Genomic DNA, 16,871 nt, shown 5'->3' on the forward strand with positions numbered 1-16,871 from the left:
GGTGCTTCTCTTGCCATGTTGAAACCATGCCCCAAAGAGTTAAAAACAATCTGCGACGAACAGAAATTCTTGAGTTTGCAGGATAGCAGATAAGAAATAATTTGCTAAAATGCTGAAACTTCCTCTGCTTGTGAGATTAAAAAATGGGCTGAAATTGGCTGGAACCAATATGGGAGACTGGAGTTTGTGCAGAATGAGCTTGCTGATGTTGCAGCCCAATTTCTACTGCATATTTCATACTAATTTGCACAGACCCATGAGGGAGCATGAAGAGATAACCACGCATGCCTGAGGATTTTCCAGACCTTCTCTTTTCTTCTACTAATCACCACTAATCCCAGAATCTACCCCCTAAATCTCTTCTAATAAAATTACTGCCTTAAAGCCAGCACAGGGAGACAGATTTGAGCTGGACTCCTGTCCCCGTGAGTCAATGTATAATAAAAAGCATTTCTTTTCTAAAACAAAACAAAACAAAACAAAACCACATAGTGTCACAGTGTTGGCTTCTGAAGTCTCAGGCTAGCAATGCCCCTTTTTCTCGGTAACGACGTAATCTCTGGACGTGTCGGCTGCCCTTTGCCTTGAGACGAGGCAGCCTGAGGCTCCCACGAGAAGCAGATGCTGGAACATGCTGCTCGCACATCCGGAAGAACCATGAGCAAAATAGACCTCTTTTCTTTATAAATTACCAGCCTCTGGTGCTCCTTTATAGCAATACACATGGACTAAAACGAACTCCAGATAAAAACTGGTGAAAACTATAAAACGAAAACTCCAAGCATTTAAAGCCCAATTGAAGAAGCTACCCTCCTACACTATGAAAATTTGGTAAGAAAGATGACTATGATTTCTGAACCGACTGCTCCCTTCCCCACCTTCACAACTCAGCAAGGCAGAAACTGCACACTGCTGCAGCCAAGAGCAGCAGCCTCTCTTATCCCAAGATCACAGCTGGAAGGCTTTCTTTCCAGTAGGAGCAGGACTGCAGTATTTCTCATCCTGCCTTCTGCTATGTATTGCTGGGCTAAGTCCTGGGTGAGGGCAGTCAAGAGGTGAAGGAGGTTCCCGTCTTCCGGCAGCCTCTACTCATGCAGTGGAAGCTCCACCTTGGAGGCTGTGCACTAAAAATCCTCGGTTTCTGACCACCCTTGCCCTGGCTTATGAGTCCAGGAGAGGAGACCAGGAGGCTGCTCAGGCACTCACCGTATGCTGCTGCCCCTCCCTGCTTCCAACAGCATTTGACTCCTAGACTGCAGGATGACATTCAGACAAAAGCTTGCCGCTGTCCCTACCCCCAGCTCCAGAGCCCCAGCTCTGAGATTTTTCCCTGAGAAAGAAGCAGGCTCTAAAATAAATAGCTCCTAATCTTTCCCCAGAGGAACTGATTTCACTTGCAACTGAATACAGAGAATTTCCATCCTAAGTGTGTTCTTAAGAACAGTGGAGGTAGTGGTGAAATGCATCTGGGGAGCGACCTGTGGATTTCATGAAGATACAACCTGGACTACAGGCTGGCTACTTTGCAGAAGAGAACTGAGGAAAAAGACAACTGCAGGAGGCCTTGTGAGGTCAGATGAAATATCAAAAATAGGTCTCAAACTATCACCTAAAAGAAACTGCAATTTGACTGGATTAATTTATAGACAATTTAAGTCTTAAGGTGTTAGTGGAAACAACAGAGCAATCATTAGGCAATCTGTAGAGCTTAACAGTGAGGTATTGTTGAAGAAAAACAAACAAACAAACAACAAAAAATAAGAGCCCAGCCAATACCGCTGTCATTCCAGGGAGACTGTGGACATATCCACGGCTGCACCTACTTGAGGACCAATAATAGAAGCTTAATACTATGGAGAAAAATAGACTTCACTAAATTCATCTAGCCAGTCACCAAAAACAAGCCCCGGGGGCAGAGGGACCAGTACCTAGGGTATACAATATATTTTCTAAAATGTCCAGTTTCCATCAAAAAGTTATGAGGCAAGCAAAGAAATAGGAAAGTATGATCAATCCCCAGGAAAAAAAGCAGAAAACACAAACTGCCTGTAAGAGTAAACAGATGTCAGATTTAACAGAAAAATATTTCAAAATAGTCATTATAAATATCTTCACAGAACTAAAGGAAAGCATGGTTTACAAAGTAAAGTATGATGATAATGTAGCATCAGACAGTATCGATAAAGAGATACCAATTATAAAAAAGAATGCATAAAAATTCTGGAGTTGAAAGCTACAACTGAAATAAATTCACAAGACAGGCCCAACAGTAGATCTGAGCTAGCAGGAGGATGGCTGACTTGAAGACAGACCAATAGCAATCATGCAAGCTGAAGAACAGAGAGAAAAAAGAATGAAGAAAAGTGAACACAGTCTCAGAGAAATGTGGGGTATCATCAGCCCCATATAAGCATAAAGAGAGGACCAGAAGAGGAGAGAAAGGAGAGGAAAAATATTCTAATAAATTATGGCTAAAAATGTCCTATGTTTATTGAAAAACAATAACCTACACATTCAAGAAGCTTAATAAATTCTAAGTAGGATGAAAACAAAGAGTTCCACAAACAGATACATCATAATAATATATCTGAAAGTACATAATAATATAATGCCAAATCAGTAACAATGTGAAAAACTTGAAAGCAGCAAGGGAAAAATGACTAGTAATTTACAAAGAACCCCAATAAAACTAACAGCAGAAACAATGGAGGCCACAGGCAGTGGGTTGACATATTCAAAATGTTTAAAGATAAAACTGCCCATTAAGATTTCTATATCCAGCAAAGCTATTTTTCAAAAATGAAGGTGACATAAAAACTTTCACAGAGAAACAAAAATGGAGAGAATTTGTTGGTAGCAGACCTGGCTTATAAGAACTGCTAATGCAGTCCCTGGGCAAGACGGCTGAATATGAACAGCTCTGGTGCACAGCTCCCAGTGAGATCGACCCAGAAGGCAGGTGATCTCTGCATTTCCAACTGAGGTACCTGGTTCATCTCATTGGGACTGGTTATACAGTGGGAGCAGCCCAAGGAGGGCGAGCCAAAGCAGGGAAGTGCCTCACCTGGGAAGTGCAAGGGGCCAGGGAACTCCCTCTTCTAGCCAAGCAAAGCCATTAGGACTGTTTCCTACACCTGGCCCAGCTACTGAGTGTTTCCCATGCTCTTCACAACCCACAGACCAGGAGATTCCCTCTGGTACCGACACAACCACCAGGGCCCTGGGTTTCCAGCACAAAACAGGGTGGCTGTTTGGGCAGAAACAGAGCTAGCCACAGCAGTTTTTTTTTCATACCCCAGTGGCACCTGGAATGCCAGTGAGACAGAACTGTTCACTCCCCTGGAAAGGGGGCTGAAGTCAGGGAACTAAGTGGTCTGGCTCAGTGGGTCCCACCCTCACTGAGACCAGCAAGCTAAGATCTACTGGCTTGAAATTCTCACAGCCAGCACAGCAGTCTGAGCTCGACCTGGGACATTTGAGCTTGGTTGGGGGAGGTGCGTCCACCATTGCTGAGGCTCGAGTAGACAGGTTCAACTCCACAATGTAAGCAAAGCTGTCAGGAAATCCAAGCTGGGTGGAGCCCAACACAGCTTAGCAGCTGAAGGCACTGTCTCACTGTATGTTCTTGTGGGGCAGGCATATCTGAAAAAAGGCAGCAGCCCATCAAGGACTTAAAAATGAAACCCCCACCTTCCTGGGACAGAACACCTGGAAAAAAGGGTGGTAGTGGGTACAGCTCCAGCAGACCTAAACATCTCTGCCTGGCAGCTCTGAAGAGAGCAGCAGATTTTCCAACAGAGTGTTCGAGCTCTGATAATGAACAGACTGCCTCCTCAAGTGGCTCCCTGACCCCAGTGTATCCTGACTAGGAGACACCTCCCAGTAAGGGCTGACAGATACCTCAAACAGAAGAGCTCTGGCTGGCATCTGGCAGGTACCCCTCTGGGAAAAAGCTACCAGAGGAAGAAACAGGCAGCAATCTTTGCTGTTCTGCAGCCTCTGCTGGTGATTCCCAGGCAAGTAGAGTCTGGAGTGGACCTCCAGCAAACTCCGGCAGACCTGCAGCAGAGGGGCCTGTTAGGAGGAAAACTAACAAACCAGAAGAAATGGTTTCAACATCAACAGAAAGGACGTCCACTCAGAGACCACATCCAAAGGTCACTGACCTCAAAGACCAAAGGAAGATTAATCCACGAAGTTGGGAAGAAACCAGCGCAAAAAGGCTGGAAACTCCAAAAACCAGAATGCCTCTTCTCTGTTAAGGGATCACAGCTCCTCGCCAGCAAGGGAACAAAACTGGACGGAGAATGAGTTTGATGAACTGACAGAAGTGGGCTTCAAATAACTGAATTAAAAAATGAGCAAATGTCATAAACAGACATTTCTCAAAAGAAGACATAAAAGTGGCTAACAAGCTTATGTAAACATGCTCAGCATCACTAATCATCGGATAAGCAAATAAAAACCACAATGAAATACCATCTCACACCATCAAGATGGCTCTTACTCACAATAGCAAAGACATGTAATCAACCCAAATGCCCATCAATGGTAGACTGCATCAAGAAAATCTGGTATACATGGAATACTATGCAGCAATAAAAAAGAATGAAATCACATCCTTTGCAGTAAAACAGATGAGTTAGTGGGCATAATCCTGGGCAAATTAACACAGGAACAGAAAACCAAATACCACATGTTCTCACTTATAAGTGAGAGCTAAACATCCAGCACACATGGACATAAATATGGGAACAACAGACACCGCAGAATACTCGAGGGTAAGGGGTACTATGCTCACTCTCTGGGTGACAGGATTCACACGCTCCATGTTAGCATCACTCCATGTTCCCATGTTGTTACATATACCCCCTGCACATATACCCCCGTATCTAAAATAAAATTTGAAAAGAAGATATACAAATGGAAAATAAGCATGTGAGTCAAAAGACACTCAACATCCTATGAGGGAATTGTGAATTTAAGAAAATGAGATACAACTACATACTTGTTAGAATGGCTAAAATTCAAAACACTGACAACACCACAACACCAAATGCTGGTGAGGATGTGGAGCAATAGGAACTCTCATTCATTGCTGCTGGGAATATAAAATGGCACAGCCACTTTGGCGATTGAAAAAATGTAAAGTCAGTCTTACCATATAATCCAGCAAGCATGCTCCTAGGTATTTACACAAATGAGTTGAGATGCCCATACAAAACCCTACACGTGGGTATTTATTGCAGCTTTGGTCACAAATGTCAAAACGTAGCAGTGACTAGGATGTCCTGCAGTAGGTGAATGGATAAATTATAGTAAAACCCAACAACGGACTATTACTCAGTGGTAAAAAAAAAAAAAAAAGCTACTAAGCCATGAAGACACTGAGGAATCCTAAACGGTGACTTCTAAGTGAAAGATGCCAATTTAGAAAGCCTACATACTATGCAATTACACGACATTCTAGAAAAGGCAAAACTAGGCCGAGTGTGGTGGCTCATGCCTATAATCCCAGCACTTTGGGAGGCCAAGGCGGGTGGATCAAGAGGTCAAGAGATCAAGATAATCCTGGTCAACATGGTGAAACCCTGTCTCTACTAAAAATACAAAACATTAGCTGGGTGTGGTGGCACGTGCCTGTAGTCCCAGCTACTCGGGAGGCTGAGGCAGGAGAATTGCCTGAACCCAGGAGGCGGAGGTTGCGGTGAGCCGAGATCGCGCCATTGCACTCCAGCCTGGGTAACAAGAGCAAAGCTCTGTCTCAAAAAAAAAAAAAAAAAAGGCAAAACTATGGATATAGTAAAAAGATTAGTAGTTGCCAAAAGTTTGGGGAGAAGGAAGGCATGCTAAATAGGTGGAGCACAGGGATCTGGGGCACAGGGAAGTGACTGTATGATGTTGTAATGGTGGATACATTTCATTATACATTTATCAGAGCTCACAGAATACACAACAGAAAGAGTGAGCCCTGATGTAAACCATGGACTTTAGTTAATAATAATGTATTAATATTGGCTCATAAATTATAACAAGCGTATTGCACTGATGCAAGATGTTAATAATAGGGGCAACTGTGGGAGTAGGGAGGGAAACGGAACCTAGGGAAGTTTTCTGTAAACCTACAGTACTCTAAAAAACAGAGACTACTAATTACAAAAATTATTAACAAAATCAAAACGCTTATTAACTGACAACCACATTTTGGTTAAGCTTCTTTCCTTCCCTAAGCCCCTGAACTCTCAGCCAATCTCTCCCTTAAGGGCTGCTTCTGAGATTCAGCTGACCACGAGGAAACGCATCTCTGTTCAACTGTCTGTTCCCTCCACCCACTCCTTCACACCTGCTTCTTTCTAGCTTTGTTTACCCGCCCCTTTTATGAAATAAATGTCCTTTCTGCCTGATCTTTGAGGCCACCGCAGATCTTACGGCTGGAGCGTTCCCCTTACTGCAACAACCCCCTCACTTCTATTGCAATGATTCTTCTGGATAAAGTCTCTCCTTACAGAAATCTGCATTTTTCTTTGAAAGACAACACGTTCTATTAGTTTAGGCTGTGTAGTTTTAACTGAAATCACTCACTACTTCAGTGAACATGCAACTCGTTTTTAAATACAACTATAGACTCCTAAGATTTTAATGCTTCAAGGGATCTAAACATCAACTAGTCCAAACTCGGACCCATGGCAGGAGCTTTGAGCAATAGACATCTTGTCACCCACCAAACACCTCTGGTAGTAGGTAATGTAGTGTCACTGAAGACAGCTGGTTCTACCGTTATGAAATTCTCACACCATGCTGACATGTCCACCACAGAGTGGCTACCCACAGGCACCAGTTCTGTGCTCTCAATAATTACGGATGCCTGAGCTTTCCTCCAATTGGTGTCCTCCAGAGCACTGCCCTCCAGGTGTCTAAAGGCAACAGACGCCAGCTTCTTCACATCCACAGAAAGGCACCTGCCTTGCTGAGGTCTCCAACTCTGTCCATGCAAAAACAAAGATCAAATCATGTTCTCTGTTTCCTCTTTTGGAGGGGCCTCAGTAGAGGCACTGAAGTCATATTTGGAGTTATGTTCCTATTAAGACAAATATTCTAGGGAAAGAAGCATCTACATCCATCACGGGCTATCATTTTGTTGTTCATGAGAACTCGCATCTTTGAAGGAAAGAGTTAAGGGTGAGACATTAAAAGAGGAATGTATCTTTATTTTATTTAAGCCTCCATCAAATGATGGCTAGAAAATGCTGCATCTATCTCTGTGCTTTCTTCCTTTCATGTTTCCCTTGACTTTTGTGAAACGATCAACCAGCCATTCTTAGGGCCAGCCAGCTGAGACACTGTGGCCAGCTTTTCCAGTTGTTAAGGAAACAGTGGCTTTGTGAGGCTTTTTCCCTTAAAAAAAAAAAAAAAAAAAAGCCAAGCTGTAATTCAACAAAAATGATGAGCAAGTGTAGCTGTCTACATTGCTAACATGAGCAGCACGACTGCAAATTGGTTAAAAGAACCTTACTTCATGAGAGCACCTAGAACAGCCACCAAAAAGAAAAATCAGCCAGGGCTGGTAGCTCATGCCTACAATCCCAACTACTCAGGAGGCTGAGGTGGGAGAAGCGCTTGAACCCAGGAGTCTGAGGCTGCAGTGACCTATAACTGTGCCGCTGCACTCACTCCAGCCTGGGCAACACAGTGAGATAGTCTCTGAACTCCAAAAATTGGCTCCAAATTCTTATAACTTACTTGAATACTTAATAAACTGAAAATCAACTTCTAAGAGGTTTGGTTATGACATCCACCAGTTCAGTCATCATTAACAGGTAAATGTGCTGAGACAGAGAACTAAATTTCTTCACTGCCCTTTGTCCCTCTGAACCCTGGTAACTACCAGAGGCCTGCAGAACATCTACTGAATGGACTCACAGAACTGCTGGAAAGGCTTTCCACTGTCTCATTCCCTGTGCGTTGTCGCTAACTCGAGAAGTTACTCTAAGGAGAATGACTGTGGACCTTCCAGTTGCCCCACCGGGCTGAGGAGTCTTCGGCCTGAGCACCTGGCCCCTCAGCTTCTGCAAACACGCCAGCAGAGAAAGCTGATCTAAAACCAGGGCTTGCTCAGAGAGGTAACCATGTACCTGTGATCAAGACACAAGACAAAATGCTTTCTCTAGTTATCATAACTGTAACAGACCCAACTTTTCTGTGAAAATTCTTGGTTGCTGTTTCTTCGGTTAATCAAGAAGAGGTGCATCAGAGCTGAATGGTATCTGATCCACCTTAAACATTGTCCTCATTTGGATCCATCCTGGGGAGTTCCTTGCAATGGGCTTTTATGTCAATTTTATCTGAAGGCAAAGATTCCTGATTTTAAAATTTCTTCTGATCATACACGATCAAACACTGTAAAGGTCCTAGGGAACCATGTGTATCTTCCAACTTCGTTACTGAAGTTATCAATTAGAGCCCATTAAGAAGAAATTTTATATGCATAAAGTAAACCTCTACCAATTTTATATATAATAAATACTGCCAATCTAAAGCTTTTGTAAAGAATATCTACAAGGCAAAATGCTTGTAAAATGATACATGCTGTGGGCAGGGCGTGGTGGCTCACGCCTGTAATCCCAGCACTCTGGGAAGCTAAGGTGGGAGGATCGCTTGAGGTCAGGAGTTTGAGACCAGCCTGGCCAAGACCAACCTGGCCAACACCGTGAAACCCCTTCTCCTAAAAATACAAAAAAATTAGCTGGGTGTGGTGGTGTATGCTTGTAGTTCCCGCTACTCAGGAGGCTGTAGCAGGAGAATTGCTCGAACCCAGGAGTTGGAGGTTGCAGTGAGCCAAGATTGCACCACTGCACTCCAGCCTGGGCGACAGAGTGAGACTCCATCTCAAAAAAACAAAGACACATGTTGTGGAATGTGATGCACACTCTGACACGCGGCAGCAGAGTGGAACAGTGACATCCTAAAAAGTGACTCCTACACGAGACACCTAAAAAGAAGTCCCAGGAAGTTAGCAGGTCCTACAGAACACGACTCTGGTTTCCTCAGCACTTGAATCCAGCTCTTGGCAGGGCCAATATTGACAGCAGAGTCACCCAACACTTCCTTCAGTTATCGGTCAACAGAGACTTCTTGGCTAAATCAAGAACGCTACTGCTTCCTTTGTTTCTTACACATGTCACTTTGGCAGTCACTCTGTTCAACAGACACTACTGCTGCTTCCATCTGTCAATGCAACTTTGGGAAGAGAGGCTCAAGGATGAGAACCAGAATATATACATAGATGTACATGTGCATACAGGCATATCCACACAAAAATATACACCCAACTAGGGAAGTAATAATTAGGTGTCGAGTTTCACATTGATCTTCCGGTAAATCTCACTCTGAGTACTGCTGATTCAGTAAGGAACTCCATGCTGGGGAGACAAGCCTGGGACAGCAATGATGTTTCATTTGTTTTTCCTCTAGTCATCAGTGCCAGAAATCCGCCCCCACACCCACTTCTCAAAAATAATCACAAAGTCCTGTGAAATCTCTTTCGTATATCTCTCATTCATTCAACGACCGAGTGACCACCTTGTCCTAGAGTTAGGGATACAACAGTAAACAAGACTGATGTGGTTACTGCTCTGCCCTCGTGAGGCTTATGGTCTAATGGAAGATGGGATTAAGTGGAGGGGCAATCTCAACTCGCCCAGATAATCGTGTTGGTAGGGATTAATTCAGGGTGCTATGAGCTCACGGAAGGAAGGAAGGACACTTACTCAGACGTAAGGAGGGTGTCAGGGTTTTCCGAGAGGAAAAGTAGCTAACCTTTGAATCTATCTAATCGCTTTATTCCATTAACGCAGCCTTGGGTTAGGACCTTTTTCCTTGCCTGGACAACTGTCTTACTCTTCTAATTGGTCTTTCTGCCTTTAACCTTACCTTTGCTGGAAACCTTTATTCTCAAGATAGAAAGCAAACTTCACAGACTGGGGCTCTTGTGGTCTCAAGCCACATTTATCTTTCACCAGACTTCTCCATGCTTTCACACCATGCAGAAGACATGCAGAACCACTTCCATTTCCTACAATGTGCTATGCTCACCTCCATCTGCCTAGGTTACTGCTTCCCTTGTTTCTTAAGGCTAGCTGAAGTTTACCTTTGCCGGGAAGCCTTTCCGGACCCCTAATCTGGGATAGCCACTTACTAGGATATATATTTTGAAGTAACTATGGACAACATAGACAGTGTGATAATAAGTATGTGCCACCTAGTTTGGGCTTCAAATTAGGGATGGTCAGTGGCCCAATCTCAGAATCTATATTTCAGGAGAGGCCAGCTACTATGAACTCCACAAGGCGGCTGCTAAGAAAAGCTCCTCAGCTATTCACATATTCACCAACACTACGACTTGGCTCAGTAGCTAAAAAATGGAAATATTTTTATTGGAGAAAGTAATGGCCTGTAAATCACCACAGTGAATACTGGAAATGGACTCTCACTGATAAAGTAAAAGGTATTTGAGATGTAGACTGAATAAAATATTGTAGAGATAGTCCCAACTTTTGCATAAAGCGGGAATAAGTCTGCATCTGGTCACAAAGCAATGCTGCCCGGCTCACTTGTGTCCAGGCATCGGGCTGGGAAGCTTCTGTTTGCCTGATGCTGATTCTAAGAGGAACAGAATCCTGCTTCTGTGATGTTGTCTCATCTCTGACAGAGGTCAGACACGCAAAATGACAAAAAGCTGGGACGTTACTAAGTTTGGAAAACAGGTTGCATGGTCCTATTTCAAAATGAGTGTTTATTTTAAAAATGCCCATATACACGGCAGAACTGGCTCTCGCTCCAATGTGATAACAACGTTGTGGGGGAGCAGCTCACCATTCCTCAAAGTTCTTCATGGAGCTTTCTGCCATAAAGAACGTAAGAGCTGCACTAAGTGAGTTTGGTCATCTCAAAACAAGGACTTTCCTTGGTGCCTTCACAGAAGAACCCTGTGCACTTCCCACGGCATGTGTCAAGTTGTCTGGTAACTGTCAGATGGCCTGTCCACTTTTCTCAATAAATGCTGAGGTCTTTGAGATCAGGATTGTATTTCTCATCTCTAGTGCACTGTTTATTTCAGTAACTGATGTAAAGAAATATAGCTGGCCGGGCGCAGTGGCTCACGCCTGTAATCCCAGCACCTTGGGAGGCCGAGGCGGGTGGATCACGAGGTTAGGAGACTGAGACATCCTGGCCAACATGGTGAAACCCCATCTCTACTAAAAATACAAAAAAACTAGCTGGATGTGGTGGCGGGTGCCTGTAGTCCCAGCTATTCAGGAGGCAGAGGTTGCAGTGAGCCAAGATCGCACCACTGCACTCCAGCCTGGGTAACAGAGTGAGAGCCTGTCTCAAAAAAAAAAAAAAAAAAAGAAAAAGAAAGAAAGAAAGAAAGAAATACAGCCATCCCTTAGTATCTGCGGGGAATTTACTCCGGGACCTCCTATGGATACCAAAATTCATGGCTGCTCAAGTCCTTTGAAAATGGCAAGGTACCTGAATATAACCAGTGCACATCCTGTCATATACTTTAAATCATCTTTAGATTACTTATAGTACCTAATACAATGTAAATAGTTGCACTGTTTTTCGTTGTTGCATCATTATTTTTTATCATTATCCCCCCATGTCTTCAATCTGTGGTTGGTTGAATCCACAGATGCAGAGCCCACAAACGTGAGGGGCCAACGATACTTGCTGAATGAACAATATTATACAAGGGACACGATAAAGTAAGAGGACACCTGACTAGGAGTTGGGGGACCTGCGTTTAATACTAGTGTCAACAACAGCTTGAGTACTTACTGTATGTCGCACAGTGTGAGACTCTTAGACAGTACAGTATTTCATTTAATCTTCAGGACAATTCTGAGAGATAGCATCACCATTTCATGTAAGACGAAGGGAGGGGCCAGTTTACACAAGGTCACTCAGATAAATAAGTGGAAGGAAAAATCTTTGAACCCAAGTTTGGTGGTATCCAAAGCACAGCTCTCTGTTAGAAGTTCGTCCCATAGCTAACGCTGGAGAGCAAAGACAAAAAAACCGGAAACCCTCTGGATTCCCATTTCCTCTTCTGTTTACTGAGCGAGACTAACCCGCCAGGCTCCGCTGGCTCTGCGCATCACAGGGTGATGGCTCTAAGTGTCAACAGCATTGCCTCAGTCTTGCCTGCCCCTGCTGCCTTGACAAGAGTGAAGGAGATTTCCATGTGCAGCATGTTACAGGCCTTTTCAGACAACGTATTTTATTTTTATTCTCTTCTCTTTTGAAAAAGTCTCAGGGGATTCTGAAGTCCGAGGAGAGGGACCCATTTTTGGAACATTGCTTTGAAGCTAAAACCTGCTGTTGGTCAACAGAGCCAGCAAGTGGTTATTTTTGCTCTACAATCCTCCACTGATACGAATGCTGGCTGAAACTGTAAGACTGTAAAAACGGACAAGGAAAAAAGAAACAATTCAACTACTAGAGAAAGAAAAATAATGAAAGAAACAAGCACAAACGTCCATTTGTTTACCATGTTTCAACTGCACTTTTGCAGCTGGATAAAGGAAAAGAATTTTAGTGGTTCTCCTGACATCATCTATGCATTGCTCAGACAGGGTGTAAAACAGTGACGCCCTATCTGTGCTCACAGAGCTTACAGTCAGGAACATGAGAGCTCTCTTCTACCACTATTTATTGAAGACCTTCCCAGTGGTGTTAATATCTCAGGCCAGGGTTTTTAGGCATAGCTCTCTAGAAGTAAAGCACATTATTAAAACAAACTATAGAGCTCTCCTCTCTGAATACCTTTCACCTGCTGCCACTCATTGATACCATGACACCGTGCCTGGTCTAGAAGACGGAAATTCTAGAAACTGACAGCTGCTAGGAGGCTGACACCAAAACCCAGCTTGGTTTCTCTGGAAGAGCCTATGAGGCCCGGAGACATGTCATTAAAGCATCTCATCAGAAAGAATCTTCAACAGCATTAAGATGATTAAAAATCACTGCCATGTTGAGAACAGTGTTCAACATAGGAGAATAAACACACAGAAGGAGGAACTGGCTTTCTGCCTTTAAAACAAACTCACCTTTTTACCAGTGAGATCCCCTTTGGACTGATGATATGATGGAGACATTTTTACCTGGGGAAACAAAGGCAAACATTTTAATACCTTTTCAGTTAAAGTCTAGTTTTGTTTGACTCACATTCAAAATAATTCAACTAGAATTGGTATCACTGAGATAAAACAGACATTTCCAGAGGAACAATGAACAGATTTTGTGTTAAGATCTCTTGAAATTTTTCTGGAGATCAAAAAATCAGTAGTGAACCAAGAAACAAATCTGATTTGGGTGAGAAAAGTGGGACAGATGGTCTAGTCTGATTTTAACCAAATGGTGAGGAACTAAATAGATAATGGATCTTTGGTGATGATGTTAAGCAATGGAATAAAAACAAAATATATTGCCTGAAAGGGCCTATAACATGCTGCAATGATCAGTCTTTCCTGCAGAAGGCAATTCAAAGTATCTGTTGTGATACAATATCCCTCTGAAGCAAAGCATGCACAGAAGACTTGGACCATAGTGAAGGATTTAGAAAAAGTATCAAACTGTAATAAAAGGATGTTTAGTCCAAGAAAAAAAAGACTAATGGTATAGATATATCTGTAAATATTTGAAGAGCTGAAAGACAGAGATTTTAGATAAGACAGAAGGACCCAACTACATGCTGCCTACAAGAAACACTCCATTTAAATATGAAGGCTCAAATAGATTAAAAGGATGGGAAAAATATACCATGATAGCACTAGATGACTGACTGATTGACTGATGGATTGATTGAAATGGAGTTTCACTCCTGTTGCCCAGGCTGGAGTGCAATGGTGCAATCTTGGCTCACTGCAGCCACTGCCTCCTGGTTCAAGTGATTCTCCTGCCTCAGCCTCCCAAGTAGCTGAGATTACAGGCATGCGTCACCACGCCTGGCTAGTTTTTTGTATTTAGTAGAGATAGGGTTTCACCATATTGGCCAGGCCGATATCGAACTTCTGACCTCAGGTGATCTGCCTGCCTCAGCCTCTGTGCCCAGAAGGCTGGATTTACAGGCGTGAGCCACTGTGCCCCACCAACAGTACTAGATTTTAGAGCAAAGACTACTATCAGGTATAAAAAGGGCCATCCCATAATAACATAGGGGTCAATTAATCAGGAAGACACACAATGCTAAACATCTATGCAGCCAACAGCTTAAAAATGTATGATGCAATCGTGCAAATAAATATGCTGAGTGAAAGAAGTCAGATAAAAACTGTATATCTATTTTATAGTTTCATTAATCTAAAACTTTAGAAAATGCAAACTAATTTATTGTTTAATCAGTTTGTAAAACTAATCAGTAGTTGACAGGGAACAGGAGGGAGGGATTAAGTAAATATTTGGTGGTGATGGATAGGGTCATTATCTTGATTGTGGTGATAGATTCATGAATGTATACATATGTCAAATTTACATACTTTATACATGTCCCGTTTATATCAATTACTATACCTCAATAAAGCATTTAAAGAAATTTGTACCATACAACTAAAACAACAGTGGTTAGAAGAATTTATAGCCATATGTTATATTGGAAAATAAGAAAGGTTTAAAATAAAGGATCCAAGTTTCCAATTTAGGGTACTAGAAAGAGATCAAAGTAAAACCAAACTAAGTAGAAAAGAAATAATAAGCAGCAAAAATCAATGAAATAAAAATCAAACAAAACAAAAGAGAAAATTATCAGGGTCAAAATCGGTTCTTTGAAAAGATAAATAAAATTGATAATCTGCCATTGAGATGATCAAGAAAAGGGGAATATAAATTACCAGTATCAGCAATGAAAGAGGATATATTATAGCATGCAACATCATTTACAGATATTTAAAAAATGATAAAAGCCTATTGTGAATAATTTTATGCCAATACGCTTGACAAATTAAATGAAAAGGACACATTCTTCAAAAACAGAACTTACAAAAATGGACCCAAAACAGAAAATATGAATAGCCTTATATCTATAAAAGAAATTCAATTGTTATCAAACATCTTTCTGCAATGAGAATTCCTAGCCCATAGGGTTTCAGCAGTGAATTATAGCAAAAATATCGAATATACAGAGACCAGAATATCTGCTTATTAATTTACAGGGGTGTTAGTCCATTCTCATGCTGCTATTAAGAAATACCTGTGACTGGGTAATTTATAAAGGAAGAGGTTTAACTGACTCACAGTTCCACGTGGCTGGGAAGGCCTTAGGAAATTTACAATCATAGCAGAAGGGGAACCAAACACATCCTTCTTCACAAGGCAGCAGGAGAGAGAAGTGCCGAGCAAAAGGGGAAAAGCCCCTTATCTCGTGATAACTCACTCACTATCACAAGAGCAGCATGAGGGTAACCGCCCCCATGATTCAATCACCTCCCACCAGGTCCTTCCCAAGACACATGGAGATTATGGGAACTACAATTCAAGATGAGATGTGGGTGAGGACATGGCCAAACCATATCAAGGGCAGAATATAATTATTACTGTAAGTAGTTCAATAGATACTAGATACTCTCTGACTAGAATGAGGTACTGGGAAGCAGTTACAAGGCCTCAAGCCTCTTTCAACTCTAATTATAAGAGCCTATAGTACAGATGATGAAGATACACCCTGTCATGGTCACATTGCTAGTCAAGTAAGACCACATTGCAGGTTTTGTTTAAAAACCCTCTGATTCTAAGAATAACTTTAGAAAACATACCTCAGCTCAACAATCAAAACTGCTAGCTATCCAGACTGCCCTTTCAGATTTAGCAGATCTGCAAAAATTAGACTTGACAGTCTTTGCTCTAAACATACCATGACATTAATACTTTGGAATTCACTCCAGATGTATGACGTAGCTTGCTAAAAATGATCCATTTTAACTTCTGGTATGCTCTTTTTAAAAAGGGAGAAAAGAGATTTTCAAAGTAAAGTAGACATTTAAGCTTAAAAAAATGACCTCATGAAAGACTCCGCAGACTTTTAAAAACAAGCCAAGAACTAGATGTGGTGGTGGACGATTTATCTGAGAAGGCTGTTCTCCAGAGATTAAGTCAGAGAATGTTCGCAGTGGCAACAGAAATGGCATCTCTCATGAAAGGCCTTATTCTTTCATTTAACAGGATTCCTTCTGGAAATGCCTCAGGCAATGAAGCTTAAAAGAGACACTTTAAATCCAGGTGTGCAGACACTAGATCTGGGGATAGATGATACACTAAGCTATGGGCTTAATAATGCTGAACTTTTTGTGATCTTTGTTAATAAAATGATTCCTGACTTAACCAAGCAATCTGGGCTGAAGTTTAAAACCAATAGGAGTATCCTCTTTATCACCTTGTATTTTTTTTTTTTTTGAGATGGAGTCTCACTGTTGTCGCCCAGACTGGAGTGCAATGGTGCAATCTCAGCTCACTGCAACCTTCACCTCACAGGTTCGGGTGATTCTCCTGCCTCAGCTTCCTGAGTAGCTGGGATTATAGGTGCATGCCACTACACCCAGCTAATTTCTGTATTTTTAGTAGAGATGGGGTTTCACCATGTTGATCAGGCTGGTCTTGAACTCCTGACCTCAGGTAGTCCACCTGCCTTGGCCTCCAAAAGTGCTGGGATTACAGGTGTGAGCCACCATGCCTGGCCTTTTTTTTTTTTTTTAATAGAGCCAGGAATGGTAGATTATACTTGTAATCTCAGCAATTTGGGAGGTCAGAGCAGGAGGATGGCTTGAGCCCAGGAATTTGAGACTAGCCTGGGTAACATGTCAAAACTCCATCTTCAC

General features: G+C 42.3%; 1 protein-coding gene across 7 annotated transcripts in view; it reads right to left on the reverse strand.

Annotated features, from left to right (window-relative positions):
• The window catches only part of VPS8 (VPS8 subunit of CORVET complex), a 244,417-nt gene that overhangs the window by 12,968 nt on the left and 214,578 nt on the right, over positions 1-16,871 (reverse strand). For all 7 annotated transcript variants that reach the window (XM_032298379.1, XM_032298382.1, XM_032298381.1 and 4 more), the window contains one exon: positions 13,113-13,166. In XM_032298379.1, coding sequence (XP_032154270.1) covers positions 13,113-13,166 — 54 coding nt within the window. The remainder of the gene's footprint in view (positions 1-13,112; positions 13,167-16,871) is intronic.

Source organism: Sapajus apella, unplaced genomic scaffold, assembly GCF_009761245.1.
Source record: "Sapajus apella isolate SASKATOON/1434 unplaced genomic scaffold, GSC_monkey_1.0 scaffold38, whole genome shotgun sequence".
NCBI lineage: Eukaryota > Metazoa > Chordata > Mammalia > Primates > Cebidae > Sapajus > Sapajus apella.